We start from the raw sequence: 16,838 nt of genomic DNA, 5'->3' as shown, positions 1-16,838 counted from the left end.
CTAATGGGGGTCCCTGGTATTATCTCTTCTAATGGGGGTCCCTGGCATATCTCTTCTAATGGGGGTCCCTGGTATATCTCTTCTAATGGGGGTCCCTGGTATTATCTCTTCTAATGGGGGTCCCTGGTATTATCTCTTCTAATGGGGGTCCCTGCATTATCTCTTCTAATGGGGGTCCCTGGTATTATCTCTTCTAATGGGGTCCCTGCATTATCTCTTCTAATGGGGGTCCCTGGTATTATCTCTTCTAATGGGGGTCCCTGGTATTATCTCTTCTAATGGGGGTCCCTGGCATTATCTCTTCTAATGGGGGTCCCTGTATTATCTCTTCTAATGGGGGTCCCTGGTATTATCTCTTCTAATGGGGGTCCCTGTATTATCTCTTCTAATGGGGGTCCCTGGCATGTCTCTTCTAATGGGGGTCCCTGGCATATCTCTTCTAATGGGGGTCCCTGTATTATCTCTTCTAATGGGGGTCCCTGGTATTATCTCTTCTAATGGGGGTCCCTGTATTATCTCTTCTAATGGGGGTCCCTGGCATGTCTCTTCTAATGGGGGTCCCTGGCATATCTCTGCTAATGGGGGTCCCTGGCATGTCTCTTCTAATGGGGGTCCCTGGCATATCTCTTCTAATGGGAGTCCCTGGCATATCTCTTCTAATGGGGGTCCCTGGCATATCTCTTCAAATGGGGGTCCCTGGGATATCTCTTCAAACGGGGGTCCCTGGTATTATCTCTTCAAATGGGGGTCCCTGGGATATCTCTTCAAACGGGGGTCCCTGGTATTATCTCTTCAAACGGGGGTCCCTGGTATTATCTCTTCAAATGGGGGTCCCTGGGATATCTCTTCAAACGGGGGTCCCTGGTATTATCTCTTCAAATGGGGGTCCCTGGGATATCTCTTCAAACGGGGGTCCCTGGTATTATCTCTTCAAATGGGGGTCCCTGGTATTATCTCTTCAAACGGGGGTCCGCGGGGCTGATTAGTGTCAATGTGGGGGTCCTTGACATAAAAGAGTTTGGGGACCACTGACTGGTCTTTGCGTTGACCTCCTGAAACGCCCAACTTGTAGATCTGCTAAAATGAGACATTCTGCCCAGTGACTAAACTGATATATTTAAGTACATTTTTGGTGCCAATACTTGTACTCATTAACTTCCTCAGTACTTGTACTGTAACACAGTATTTATACTCTACAGTATTGATTATTTTACTGCAGGAAAAAACGTTTAAGTTCTTTTTTATTCTTCCACCTCTGTTGATATTATGATCACGTCTTAAAAATGCAGTACAATGGCGCCCTCCTGTGGTCCACGCAGGTATAGCTTCATAAGGTGTTGTAGCTGGGACGCGCTGTGAGCTTGTAGATCTGCTATTTTCAGCATGCAACCAAGTGTAAAAGGACTTATACTGGATCTCTTGTCCACTAGTCCCTTCCTAACATTTTAGTCTAGTTTTTATTTGTTAACGAAATTGTCAATATACCGTATTTAGTCTTAGTTTTAGTCATCATAGCTTAGTTTCCATTTAGTTTTCGTCAGTGGAAAAAGCCAGTCGACGAACATTTTTTTTTAGTATTAGTCGACAAAATCAACACTGTGTTGTAGGCCAGTGGTACCCAAAGTGGGGTCCGGGGACCCCCAGGGGTCCTTGAGGGAGTTCCACGGGGTCCCCAGCTAAATTATATAGTTTGGAACCAAATGGACCCTTATGGGCGACTGTGGCTCAAGAGGTAGAGCAGGTCATCCAATGATCCATGGGTCGGCGGTTCGAATCCCGGCTCCTCCTGTCTACATGTCGAAGTGTCCTTGGGCAAGACACTGAACCCCAAATTGCTCCCGATGTGCTGGTTGGTACCTTGCATGGCTTCCGTCGCAATCGGTGTATGAATGTGTGTGTGAATGGGTGAATGTAATGCCCCATCTATGTAAAGCGCCTTGGATAAAGGCGCTATATAAATGCACCATTTACCATTTTATGGGTCTGTATTCTCTCAGAGTTAAATTAACATTGATTTTACAATATAAATTGAGGGTCCCAGAGATAGAAATGCCATTAAATGGGGGGTCCGTAAACTAATGCATGTCAAACTGGGGGTCCTTGAAATTGAACGGGTTGAGAATCACTGCTGTTGCTAATTTATTCATTAAACAATTAGCTTATTATAGTTGGATGTGTTGAAATTAATTAATTAATTAATTAATTTACAACAAATGAGCCACTTTTTTTTAACTTTAACCTTTGATATCATTTGAAATGAAATGTTTAAATTATTATTATTATAAATTAATGGTTAGTTTGTTTGTTTCAGAATGTAAACCAACACAGTGACCAGAGTCGCGTGTGTGTGCGCGCCTGTGCGTGTGTGTGTGTGTGTGTTTGTGTGTGTGTGTTTGTGTGTGTGTGTGTGTGTGTGTGTGTGTGTGTGTCTGTGTCTCAGCCGGTCTGGTCACGCGAGACTATTCGGGAAGGAGGTGAACCCATAGAGTATATATATAATAGAGACTGAACTGGCGCGAAGCTCCGCCCCCCCAGCTATTCATGTCAGTGGAAGTTGCTCAGTGGCGTTTTGAAGCACCCGGAAGACTGCCGGAAGTCCCTCCCAGGACCTCAACTTTGAGGTCCTGAGTGACGTAGGGCAACCGAGCGCTCAACGTTAAAGCCCAGCTGCACGGGGTTTCCCGGTCATGAATCCACGGGTCCGCCTGTAGTCCCTCCTCCTACCACTAGGACCCAGAGCTTCAACGTTGGAAAGTCTGCCTGCCCCCTTGTGCTCAGTGGCGTTTTGAAGCACCCGGAAGACTGCCGGAAGTACCGTCTCAGAACGTCTACTTCCGCATTTGACCACCACATTTTGGTGGTCAAATAGAGACACACGGGGACTACAAATTCCACGCCCCCAAATGAGACAGCGTCCCCACTTCTGGTCCGTTTCAACTGTGTACTGCAGCTGCCAATGCAATCCCTATGAGAGGCATCATAAAATACCCTTATTTCACTGGTTCATTACTGAGGCTGTAGCGATTTATTTTGTGTTCGAATAATGTGTCCCATATGTTTTATTTGTCCTTTTTAATGTCATATACCTGCCATCTCAATATACAACCCACAATGTACTATAATATACTCCATAAGATTGTAAAGACTGCTAGCATCGGATATATTGAAGTTTCCCTGACGTATGATTTGTACGTCACGCATTAATCCTTATAAATACCGCTAGATGCGGCATTCCCCAGCGACGGATCGAGCGACCACGACGAGCGTGACAGAGTCCAGCGTTGTAAACGGTTAAACGGCCAGTCTTCATCATGCCTAAAGTGTGCTGCGTTCCTCTTTGTAAAAACAACAAAGAAAAAAACCCAGACTTGATGTTTCATCAACTTCCAGCTGATCATGAAAAGAGACAGAAATGGCTGCACCCATCCACTAGTAAAAAATATGTGAAACCATCCAGAAGAAGTTTGTGAACTCCACAAGTGGTGGAAATTAAGTATTCAAGTGAAGTTTATGAAGGTATATGTCACAGTGAAAATAGTCTTGAAACTTATGATAGTCAGTCATGACGCAACTTCACCCTGTCTTTAGTGCCTTGCTACATTTACAACGTTTAAGTGTAGGCTACATAAGCGTTCAGATTTCAAATATAAAGTGCTCATCCCCGGAGCTACGGATGTTATACATTTGCACGTTTATTAGCACCCGTGTAGTCCTTATATTGTTCAATAAAAAGCATTTTTATCCGACGGCTGGCCAATTTCTAATTTTTTCGCTATATGCTTTCAATACGTGCCCTTATCGGTTGGGAGGTGTATTGCACTCATGCATTATTATAACCTTTATAGAAAATGGTCACCGATCGGATTAAAATGCATTTTCTTGAACAATACGGGATGCACGGCTGTTAATAGCCGCCCGTTCAAAATTCTAACATCCGTGTCCCCGGGGGTGAGCACTTTATAGGCTATTTGAAATCTGAACGTTTACAAATGCACATAACTTAGCCAGGCGCTCAAAACAAGGCAAGTCACGCCACGACGCACGTGAAGGACGAGCGTCATGTGAACCATTAATCTTATCCTACTGAATATGATATAGATTGACAATATCAAGAAAAATCATCTGAGGAGCATATGCTGCTATATAGGATTACACAGACTGAAATTGACTGCCTGAAAAGTAATTTATTATATTATTCTTCATGCATGAAGCTCCCAATTCCCGTGAAATTGCAATATATGGGCTATATAAATAAATACCCCATATATTGTAATATGTATTAAAACTGTAATACATGAGATAGATTCTAATTGATATTTTATTATCTATAAACCTGGAGAATCCACTAGATAGTTGACAATATCTGGATATGTCACTCCTGGCCATTTAGTTGGGTCATTTTCCCAACTACTTTTAGGCAAATCATATGGACAAATTGATAATCCAACAAGTTTTATTTTTTCTTTGTATAAATAATTCATATACGCCTGCATGTTCACACCATGCACCACAAATACGGATAATGTATCTTCAAACTCGGCGGCGCTTGGAACGTCACTTATAAGCGACAGGTAATCAGTCACTCCCTGTGTGTGTGTGTGTGTGTGTACTGGAGGGAGGCTGTGATTGGTGGGTTATTTATATGAAGTAGGTCCCGGTCGGAACCACCAGGGAGTGAAACGGTACCGAGGCTCTCGTCACGAACACAGAACCACAACCTGCCACTACTACTAGTACTACTAGTATATTAGTACTACTGTACTATACTATTCTACTATACTACTACTACTACTAACTAACCCACTACTACTACTAGAAACATTAGGCCTACAGAAACACCAGCAGGTCAGTGATGGTCACTGATGACAGAACAACCAGTCTCGACGCAGTGAGGACAGTCTGGAGGCTGTGAGGACAGTCTGGACGCAGTGAGGACAGTCTGGAGGCAGTGAGGACAGTCTGGACGCTGTGAGGACAGTCTGGACGCTGTGAGGACAGTCTGGAGGCTGTGAGGACAGTCTGGACGCAGTGAGGACAGTCTGGACGCAGTGAGGACAGTCTGGAGGCTGTCAGGACAGTCTGGAGGCAGTGAGGACAGTCTGGAGGCAGTGAGGACAGTCTGGAGGCTGTCAGGACAGTCTGGACGCAGTGAGGACAGTCTGGACGCAGTGAGGACAGTCTGGACGCAGTGAGGACAGTCTGGACGCTGTGAGGACAGTCTGGAGGCTGTGAGGACAGTCTGGACGCAGTGAGGACAGTCTGGACGCAGTGAGGACAGTCTGGAGGCAGTGAGGACAGTCTGGAGGCTGTCAGGACAGTCTGGACGCAGTGAGGACAGTCTGGAGGCAGTGAGGACAGTCTGGAGGCTGTGAGGACAGTCTCGACGCAGTGAGGACAGTCTGGACGCAGTGAGGACAGTCTGGAGGCAGTGAGGACAGTCTGGAGGCTGTCAGGACAGTCTGGAGGCAGTGAGGACAGTCTGGAGGCTGTGAGGACAGTCTGGAGGCTGTGAGGACAGTCTGGACGCAGTGAGGACAGTCTGGAGGCTGTGAGGACAGTCTCGACGCAGTGAGGACAGTCTGGACGCAGTGAGGACAGTCTGGAGGCTGTGAGGACAGTCTGGACGCTGTGAGGACAGTCTGGAGGCTGTGAGGACAGTCTCGACGCAGTGAGGACAGTCTGGAGGCAGTGAGGACAGTCTGGACGCTGTGAGGACAGTCTGGACGCAGTGAGGACAGTCTGGAGGCTGTGAGGACAGTCTCGACGCAGTGAGGACAGTCTGGAGGCTGTGAGGACAGTCTGGACGCTGTGAGGACAGTCTGGACGCAGTGAGGACAGTCTGGAGGCAGTGAGGACAGTCTCGACGCAGTGAGGACAGTCTGGAGGCTGTGAGGACAGTCTGGACGCTGTGAGGACAGTCTGGAGGCTGTGAGGACAGTCTGGACGCTGTGAGGACAGTCTGGAGGCTGTGAGGACAGTCTCGACGCAGTGAGGACAGTCTGGACGCAGTGAGGACAGTCTGGAGGCTGTGAGGACAGTCTGGACGCTGTGAGGACAGTCTGGAGGCAGTGAGGACAGTCTGGAGGCTGTGAGGACAGTCTCGACGCAGTGAGGACAGTCTGGACGCAGTGAGGACAGTCTGGAGGCAGTGAGGACAGTCTCGACGCAGTGAGGACAGTCTGGAGGCTGTGAGGACAGTCTGGACGCAGTGAGGACAGTCTGGAGGCTGTGAGGACAGTCTGGAGGCTGTGAGGACAGTCTGGACGCAGTGAGGACAGTCTGGAGGCTGTGAGGACAGTCTGGACGCAGTGAGGACAGTCTGGACGCAGTGAGGACAGTCTGGACGCAGTGAGGACAGTCTGGACGCAGTGAGGACAGTCTGGACGCAGTGAGGACAGTCTGGACGCAGTGAGGACAGTCTGGACGCAGTGAGGACAGTCTGGACGCAGTGAGGACAGTCTGGACGCAGTGAGGACAGTCTGGAGGCAGTGAGGACAGTCTGGAGGCAGTGAGGACAGTCTGGAGGCAGTGAGGACAGTCTGGAGGCAGTGAGGACAGTCTGGACGCAGTGAGGACAGTCTGGAGGCTGTGAGGACAGTCTGGAGGCAGTGAGGACAGTCTGGACGCTGTGAGGACAGTCTGGACGCAGTGAGGACAGTCTGGAGGCAGTGAGGACAGTCTGGAGGCAGTGAGGACAGTCTGGAGGCAGTGAGGACAGTCTGGAGGCAGTGAGGACAGTCTGGAGGCTGTGAGGACAGTCTGGAGGCAGTGAGGACAGTCTGGAGGCTGTGAGGACAGTCTGGAGGCTGTGAGGACAGTCTGGACGCAGTGAGGACAGTCTGGACGCAGTGAGGACAGTCTGGAGGCTGTGAGGACAGTCTGGAGGCTGTGAGGACAGTCTGGACGCTGTGAGGACAGTCTGGACGCTGTGAGGACAGTCTGGACGCTGTGAGGACAGTCTGGAGGCTGTGAGGTCACTGTGAGGTCATCCTGGAAGCTGTGAGGTCACGCACGCACGCGCACAGAGGTAGGGGATTGATTGATTATTACATTTTGGCCAAGATGAAGCATGCAGGGACCCCCTTAGTTGAGAGAGATGAAGCAGGGACCCCCTTAGTTGAGAGAGAGATGAAGTAGGGACCCCCTTAGCTGAGAGAGAGATGAAGTAGGGACCGCCTTAGCTGAGAGAGATGAAGCAGGGACCGCCTTAGCTGAGAGAGATGAAGCAGGGACCCCCTTAGCTGAGAGAGATGAAGCAGAGACCCCCTTAGCTGAGAGAGAGATGAAGCAGGGACCCCCTTAGCTGAGAGAGATGAAGCAGGGACCCCCTTAGCTGAGAGAGACCCCCTTAGCTGAGAGAGATGAAGCAGGGACCCCCTTAGCTGAGAGAGAGATGAAGCAGGGACCCCCTTAGGTGAGAGAGATGAAGCAGGGACCCCCTTAGCTGAGAGAGATGAAGCAGGGACCCCCTTAGCTGAGAGAGATGAAGCAGGGACCCCCTTAGCTGAGAGAGAGATGAAGCAGGGACCCCCTTAGCTGAGAGAGATGAAGCAGGGACCCCCTTAGCTGAGAGAGATGAAGCAGGGACCCCCTTAGCTGAGAGAGAGATGAAGCAGGGACCCCCTTAGCTGAGAGAGAGATGAAGTAGGGACCCCCTTAGCTGAGACAGATGAAGCAGGGACCCCCTTAGCTGAGACAGATGAAGCAGGGACCCCCTTAGCTGAGACAGATGAAGCAGGGACCCCCTTAGCTGAGACAGATGAAGCAGGGACCCCCTTAGCTGAGACAGATGAAGCAGGGACCCCCTTAGCTGAGACAGATGAAGCAGGGACCCCCTTAGCTGAGAGAGATGAAGCAGGGACCCCATTAGCTGAGAGAGAGATGAAGCAGGGACCCCCTTAGCTGAGAGAGAGATGAAGTAGGGACCCCCTTAGCTGAGACAGATGAAGCAGGGACCCCCTTAGCTGAGAGAGAGATGAAGCAGGGACCCCCTTAGCTGAGAGAGATGAAGCAGGGACCCCCTTAGCTGAGAGAGATGAAGCAGGGACCCCCTTAGCTGAGAGAGAGATGAAGCAGGGACCCCCTTAGCTGAGAGAGAGATGAAGTAGGGACCCCCTTAGCTGAGACAGATGAAGCAGGGACCCCCTTAGCTGAGACAGATGAAGCAGGGACCCCCTTAGCTGAGACAGATGAAGCAGGGACCCCCTTAGCTGAGAGAGATGAAGCAGGGACCCCCTTAGCTGAGAGAGAGATGAAGCAGGGACCCCCTTAGGTGAGAGAGATGAAGCAGGGACCCCCTTAGCTGAGAGAGATGAAGCAGGGACCCCCTTAGCTGAGAGAGATGAAGCAGGGACCCCCTTAGCTGAGAGAGAGATGAAGCAGGGACCCCCTTAGCTGAGAGAGATGAAGCAGGGACCCCCTTAGCTGAGAGAGATGAAGCAGGGACCCCCTTAGCTGAGAGAGAGATGAAGTAGGGACCCCCTTAGCTGAGACAGATGAAGCAGGGACCCCCTTAGCTGAGACAGAGATGAAGCAGGGACCCCCTTAGCTGAGAGAGAGATGAAGTAGGGACCCCCTTAGCTGAGACAGATGAAGCAGGGACCCCCTTAGCTGAGACAGATGAAGCAGGGACCCCCTTAGCTGAGACAGATGAAGCAGGGACCCCCTTAGCTGAGACAGATGAAGCAGGGACCCCCTTAGCTGAGACAGATGAAGCAGGGACCCCCTTAGCTGAGACAGATGAAGCAGGGACCCCCTTAGCTGAGACAGATGAAGCAGGGACCCCCTTAGTTGAGAGAGATATGAAGCAGGGACCCCCTTAGCTGAGAGAGAGATGAAGCAGAGACCCCCTTAGCTGAGACAGATGAAGCAGGGACCCCCTTAGTTGAGAGAGAGATGAAGTAGGGACCCCCTTAGCTGAGACAGATGAAGCAGGGACCCCCTTAGCTGAGAGAGATGAAGCAGAGACCCCCTTAGCTGAGACAGATGAAGCAGGGACCCCCTTAGCTGAGACAGATGAAGCAGGGACCCCCTTAGCTGCCAGGGACCCCCACAATAACATATTGTATGTAGATAGACTACTTTTAATATAGATTTCATAACTCTCTCAGCTGTTTTGATTGATTGATTGAAATATTTATTAACAGTAGAATTACAGTACATTTCAAGCTCAACTCAATACAAAGACTGTTAACATTATGGGTAACTCATTCAAGTGGTAAATTAAATGTGAAACAAGTCATCTATTGAGAAAACAAAAAAATATGTTGACAAAGACACTTCATACATTTGGAAACATATTTTTATTCAAATCAATATAGTCTTCAGTTCATGTTGTATTATTTTAAAAGTAGGCTAACTACAGTGGAATTTCAATTGACTTCTATGGGCTGGCATGCAGTACACTGGTCTAACGGACCAGAAGTGGGGACGCTGTCTGATTTGGGGGCGTGGAATTTGTAGTCCCCGTGTGTCTCTATAGCCAAATTCCAATACCGCAACTTTCACACTCGCTCACTCCCCTCGCGTCCTCCACTCGCTCCTCGGCTCCGCCCCCAGCGAGGAGGAGTGGAGGAGGAGAGGATTCAATGCGAGGACAGAGTGGTGGAGTGGATTTGCCTCTAGAATCGGAATGTACTCCGCTGTCATTTCAAAGCGACGGCACATTCCGCGATCACTTATGACGTGAATCAATTCAATTCAATTCAAAGGGCTTTATTGGCATGGGAAAACATACGTTTACATTGCCAAAGCAAAAGTGGTGGAACAATACAGTGTCACACAGCTGGATCACTGGAACTCTGAACCCAGAGACATACAGTCTACAGAATAGACAATTCATTTTTGTGCATGTAACCGAGGCCAATGTGTATGTATTGGTAACATGTGCAACAAGGCTATTTATTCCTGAAATAGTGAATAAGCCAGGATGCGCACACTTTTATATTATATGATTGTGAATGTGAAGGGAATTCCTGACCTGCCCGCAGCCCGCGTTCCTTTTTGCTCGTATAAATACCCCCCCCCCCCCCCCCCCCCCTCCCCTCATCGGACAGTCCCTCCTCCGACAGTCTTTGCAAATAACGGACACTATAACAGGAATTATTATAGGTAGTCTCTCTGACTTACATATTCAGTTCAGTCCACATATAAATAAATACATATTTGTCACCGTCATTCATAGCAGTCTGTGCATTCAGGCATGCACAGAGAGAAATTAACTATAGCTTTTGAGGTGCGCACAATATAGCCTACTTTTATTATGCTTATATCACACAACGCAATAAAGCCAGTGGCTTGTTGTGGTCCTTTCACTTTCACATAGGCTATACATAGGCTACTGTATCATTCTGAAGCTCTGCTCTATTAATTCAGCGAAAATGTGTCTCTTCAACAAACAGCAAAGCTTTTTAGTTTAATGTGTGTGCGTGCATGTGTGTGTTGGGTCAGCGACAGCGTCTCATCAGCCGCAGCGGCTGATGAGCGTCCGACACGTTAAAATTACCACCGCTGAAATGCCCTTGAACAAGGCATCAACCACTACGATGAAATGTGTTCTATGAGCAGGGCCTGGCTGGAAACAAGTTCTTAGAGCTTAGCCCAGATACCCTGGGTAAATATAGATTTCATTTCATTTCATTTCATTTCATTTCATTTCATTTCATTTCAGCTAGTGGATGGGGAGGGGGGGGGGGGTGCATAGTATCGGGTTTCAAGCAGTGTTTTCTGTGCCACATGTGGAGGAGGCGGACTTATGTCACTGGAGAAGGAAAAAAACATGTACACGTGATGCGGAAATCCGCAGCGAGGAGACAACATACCCCACCGAGCCTGCACCTGATGTACACTCGCTCTATGCGGTCTCGGAGAGCCCACTCGGCTCCTCCACTCGACTCCACTCTCCTCCTCGATGGAGCACTTTAACAATCGGAACGTTAACCATTTCCGGGTCAAGCTGGAATGACCCCGAGTGATCGAGTGGGAGTGAGCGAGTGGCCGAGATTTTGGGTATTGGAATTTGGCTTATGGGTCAAATGCGGAAGTGCAACCGAGCGCTCAATGTTAAAGCCCAGCTGCACGGGGTTTCCCGGTCATGAATCCACGGGTCCGCCTGTAGTCCCTCCTCCTACCACTAGGGAGGAGAGCTTCAACGTTGGAAAGTCTGCCTGCCCCCTTGGGTGAACCCGATTGCTGTTGAGACTTCCGGTGTGTTACGGTGAAATCTGTGACCTGTCGACGTCTGTGACCGGAAGAAGAGAACGTCATTATGAAAAGATTCTACATTTACAATAGTTATTGGTTCTGATTAGAAACATGATGTTTAATAACATATCATTATTAAAATTATTCTACATTTACAATAGTTAATGGTTCACATTATTAGAAACGGCTGGATTCGATTATAATATTTATATTTTAATGAACCATGATCTTTAATGTGTGACACCAGTAGCATTGTGAATGTGACCTCCCGTTGTCACCACAAGGTGGCAGCAAAGCCTACATTATACTTACTTTCTACTTTTCTCACCGTTTTGATTGATTGATTGATTGATTGATTGAATACTTGAATAATAAAGAAATACCAGAATAAATAAATAAATAAATAGTTAACAATTATTTTAAGCTTTATTTTGTTCACAAATCAGTTTACTTTAACCACATTGTATACTTAAATAGCAGATCTGCAAGCTCACATCACGTCACTGTGTGACATATGCTGCAATATGATGAACTTGTACATCTGCTATATTTTCACAATCTTAAAAAAAAGAAGCAGATCTACAAGCCTGCATGTTCAATCATCTCTATGACATCATCATCTATCTCTATGACATCAGACATTTATATATAACAAAAATCACACTTGTCTTATCATCATACATCACATTCCATGCTCGTCAACCCAGTGACATCATCGTTAGGCAGATTTATATATATATAATATATATATTATATATATATATAGCCTATATTTATATTTTGTTCGTCAGCAACAAAATATAATAAATATATTTCTGTAAAAAGTTCAGTATCCATACAAACACCACATTTAAACTTAAAGGACCACTTCACCACTTTTCAACCTATCTTCATACAATTCTCTCTATAGGGTGTACCAAAACTCCTGGAGGGGGGCGTCAACATATGCGTCACGTGGTAGCGGCCGCCATACTTGCTGGCTTGTCTGGTTTGTTTACATTGAGCGACTATACAGTGTGCTTGTATACGTTATTCTTTTTAAACTGACCTCACAATGGTGCGGACTTGCTCTGTAAATAAGTGCCACAGCAGGTCACGTCGAGGAAATGAGCCAGAAAACGGAATTAGATGTTCAGCTTTCCAGCATGGAGACAACATCAAGGAACCCAGATTGACAAGTTTACAAAAAGACGTAGAATGGCTTGGATCGGCGCACAGGCGCAGAGACATAACGTTCAACAAAGTATCTAAGCACAGCCGTGTTTGTTCACAACATTTTCCTTGTCCTTGTAATGTATTTGGGCCCGACGTTCTTTCTATCCATCCTGGTGTTTGTTCACTATGTTATCGCCAAGAACGAGCTCAATATTTACAAAAACATACCACCGTCACTCTATTCTGAATGATGTGGGCTAGAATTTAATGCCCACGAGAGGGCCGTCCCTAGCTTTTCAGACGCCACCCCCCTCTTGGTGACGTACACATTTTCACACGCTATAGGTCGTCCTCTTTCTACTCAGTCTGTGTCTCATAGGAGGGCTGTGGGCGGTTCAGAAACCAGTCTGTGTCTCATAGGAGGGCTGTGGGCGGTTCAGAAACAAGTCTGTCTCATAGGAGGGCTGTGGGCGGTTCAGAAACCAGTCTGTGTCTCATAGGAGGGCTGTGGGCGGTTCAGAAACCAGTCTGTGTCTCATAGGAGGGCTGTGGGCGGTTCAGAAACCAGGCTTTGTCTCATAGGAGGGCTGTGGGCGGTTCAGAAACCAGTCTGTGCCTCATAGGCGGGCTGTGGGCGGTTCAGAAACCAGTCTGTGTCTCATAGGAGGGCTGTGGGCAGTTCAGAAACCAGTCTGTGTCTCATAGGAGAGCTGTGGGCAGTTCAGAAACCAGTCTGTGTGACATAGTCCACAATTGGGTCCACCAGTGACATCATCGATGGGGAATCCAAGCTAATAGAAACTGCAGACTTTCTATTCCTGAAAAGTTGCAATGCGAAAATGGAAGCCTTCGTTCTCACCATAATACAAATCTAAATATATATTTTAAAAAAATCTTTAGAAAAAATGTGCAGACAGACAGACAGACAGACAGACAGGCAGGCAGGCAGACAGGCAGAGAGACAGCTGCATGTCTTTCCAGTGATCTTTGATAGATTATGAAGACATCGCCCCCCCCCCCCCCCCCCCCCCCCCCCTTTATGTACAAGCTAAACCAAGCACTGAGATGCGTTGTTAGCATTAGCATCGTTAGCATTAGCGTGTCCAATGTTTCCACTGCAGTCAACCAACATGTATCAGCCACCAGGGGGCTCCATCACGGTCTAGTCTGACAGGACTACACCAACATGTATCAGCCACCAGGGGGCTCCATCACGGTCTAGTCTGACAGGACTACACCAACATGTATCAGCCACCAGGGGGCTCCATCACGGTCTAGTCTGACAGGACTACACCAACATGTATCAGACACCAGGGGGCTCCATCACGGTCTAGTCTCACAGGACTGACGCTCAGGGGCCGCTCGGCACAATTCCAAAACTCCAAATTACAGATTACAAAAATACACATTTATTTTTTAACAGAGAAGACACGACTAGTCTAAACATCAAAGAAACACACGCGGTAAAAAGCCACATTTCCATCTATCAGGCCAAACATCAATGAACAACAAAAAAAAAGTGTGATTAATTAATGATGAAGTTACAGGATGAGTTTCATTCACAACATGAAGAGAACAACATTATAATGGACAGCTTATCACAGGTGGATAAGTGGTTAATACTCAGATGACATCAGGCTGTGTCACTTCCTGTTGGAACAAACAATACTAAACACCTACAATCTGGTTCAGAACAAATGATAATAACTCATATTTGTATTGGTGTGACCATGACGGGCATTCAGGAGAATGTAGAGGAACTGTGACAGGACTGACTCTATAGAGGAACTGTGACAGGACTGACTCTATAGAGGAACTGTGACAGGACTGACTCTATAGAGGAACTGTGACAGGACTGACTCTATAGAGGAACTGTGACAGGACTGACTCTATAGAGGAACTGTGACAGGACTGACTCTATAGAGGAACTGTGACAGGACTGACTCTATAGAGGAACTGTGACAGGACTGACTCTATAGCGGAACTGTGACAGGACTGAATCTATAGAGGAACTGTGACAGGACTGACTCTATAGAGGAACTGTGACAGGACTGACTCTATAGAGGAACTGTGACAGGACTGACTCTATAGAATAAATGTGACAGGACTGACTCTATAGAGGAACTGTGACAGGACTGACTATAGAGGAACTGTGACAGGACTGACTCTATAGAGGAACTGTGACAGGACTGACTCTATAGAGGAACTGTGACAGGACTGACTCTATAGAGGAACTGTGACAGGACTGACTCTATAGAGGAACTGTGACAGGACTGACTCTATAGAGGAAATGTGACAGGACTGACTCTATAGAATAAATGTGACAGGACTGACTCTATAGAGGAACTGTGACAGGACTGACTCTATAGAGGAACTGTGACAGGACTGACTCTATAGAGGAAATGTGACAGGACTGACTCTATAGAGGAACTGTGACAGGACTGACTCTATAGAGGAACTGTGACAGGACTGACTCTATAGAGGAACTGTGACAGGACTGACTCTATAGAGGAACTGTGACAGGACTGACTCTATAGAGGAACTGTGACAGGACTGACTCTATAGAGGAACTGTGACAGGACTGACTCTATAGAGGAAATGTGACAGGACTGAATCTATAGAGGAACTGTGACAGGACTGACACTAGGGGACGATATCCCAACTTTTTCTTTTTTGAAAAAAGAGTCGTAAAATAACTGAAACCAGAAACAAACAGATGTGATGTTACTCATTATGGATATAAACACAAGAAGATTAAAAAAACAAAACAATGAATTAATATCTGGCAGGGAATGTGTTTTAAGTTAAGAGTAATGGGCTTTGTCTTGGGTCCATGTGGTCATCCAGGTTATTCTGTAGTTAAGTTAAGAGTAATGGGCTTTGTCTTGGGTCCATGTGGTCATCCAGGTTATTCTGTACTTAAGTTAAGAGTAATGGGCTTTGTCTTGGGTCCATGTGGTCATCCAGGTTATTCTGTAGTTAAGTTAAGAGTAATGGGCTTTGTCTTGGGTCCATGTGGTCATCCAGGTTATTCTGTACTTAAGTTAAGAGTAATGGGCTTTGTCTTGGGTCCATGTGGTCATCCAGGTTATTCTGTACTTAAGTTAAGAGTAATGGGCTTTGTCTTGGGTCCATGTGGTCATCCAGGTTATTCTGTACTTAAGTTAAGAGTAATGGGCTTTGTCTTGGGTCCATGTGGTCATCCAGGTTATTCTGTACTTAAGTTAAGAGTAATGGGCTTTGTCTTGGGTCCATGTGGTCATCCAGGTTATTCTGTACTTAAGTTAAGAGTAATGGGCTTTGTCTTGGGTCCATGTGGTCATCCAGGTTATTCTGTAGTTAAGTTAAGAGTAATGGGCTTTGTCTTGGGTCCATGTGGTCATCCAGGTTATTCTGTACTTAAGTTAAGAGTAATGGGCTTTGTCTTGGGTCCATGTGGTCATCCAGGTTATTCTGTAGTTAAGTTAAGAGTAATGGGCTTTGTCTTGGGTCCATGTGGTCATCCAGGTTATTCTGTACTTAAGTTAAGAGTAATGGGCTTCGTCTTGGGTCCATGTGGTCATCCAGGTTATTCTGTACTTAAGTTAAGAGTAATGGGCTTCGTCTTGGGTCCATGTGGTCATCCAGGTTATTATGTGTTTTAAGTTAAGAGTAATGGGCTTTGTCTTGGGTCCATGTGGTCATCCAGGTTGTTCTGTACTTAAGTTAAGAGTAATGGGCTTTGTCTTGGGTCCATGTGGTCATCCAGGTTATTCTGTACTTAAGTTAAGAGTAATGGGCTTTGTCTTGGGTCCATGTGGTCATCCAGGTTATTCTGTACTTAAGTTAAGAGTAATGGGCTTTGTCTTGGGTCCATGTGGTCATCCAGGTTATTCTGTAGTTAAGTTAAGAGTAATGGGCTTTGTCTTGGGTCCATGTGGTCATCCAGGTTATTCTGTACTTAAGTTAAGAGTAATGGGCTTTGTCTTGGGTCCATGTGGTCATCCAGGTTATTCTGTAGTTAAGTTAAGAGTAATGGGCTTTGTCTTGGGTCCATGTGGTCATCCAGGTTATTCTGTACTTAAGTTAAGAGTAATGGGCTTTGTCTTGGGTCCATGTGGTCATCCAGGTTATTCTGTACTTAAGTTAAGAGTAATGGGCTTTGTCTTGGGTCCATGTGGTCATCCAGGTTATTCTGTACTTAAGTTAGGAGTAATGGGCTTTGTCTTGGGTCCATGTGGTCATCCAGGTTATTCTGTACTAAAGTTAAGAGTAATGGGCTTTGTCTTGGGTCCATGTGGTCATCCAGGTTATTCTGTAGTTAAGTTAAGAGTAATGGGCTTTGTCTTGGGTCCATGTGGTCATCCAGGTTATTCTGTACTAAAGTTAAGAGTAATGGGCTTTGTCTTGGGTCCATGTGGTCATCCAGGTTATTCTGTACTTAAGTTAAGAGTAATGGGCTTTGTCTTGGGTCCATGTGGTCATCCAGGTTATTCTGTACT

The 16,838-nt window shown here is 46.7% G+C and overlaps 1 protein-coding gene across 1 annotated transcript in view; it reads right to left on the bottom strand.

Annotated features, from left to right (window-relative positions):
• Nucleotides 1-16,646: 16,646 nt before the first annotated feature.
• LOC306922034 (integrin alpha-6-like) overlaps nucleotides 16,647-16,838 on the bottom strand; it is a 74,742-nt gene continuing 74,550 nt past the window's right edge. Inside the window, exon 26 of the mRNA XM_079499393.1 lies at nucleotides 16,647-16,675. Within this exon, the coding sequence (XP_079355519.1) occupies nucleotides 16,663-16,675 (13 nt within the window). The 3' untranslated portion in view covers nucleotides 16,647-16,662. The remainder of the gene's footprint in view (nucleotides 16,676-16,838) is intronic.

The sequence above is a fragment of the Electrona antarctica genome, assembly GCF_951216825.1.
Source record: "Electrona antarctica genome assembly, chromosome: 1".
Classification (NCBI taxonomy): Eukaryota; Metazoa; Chordata; class Actinopteri; order Myctophiformes; family Myctophidae; genus Electrona; species Electrona antarctica.
The sequence above is the reverse complement of the archived record's forward strand: the minus strand, read 5'-3'. Positions and strand labels throughout refer to the sequence as shown.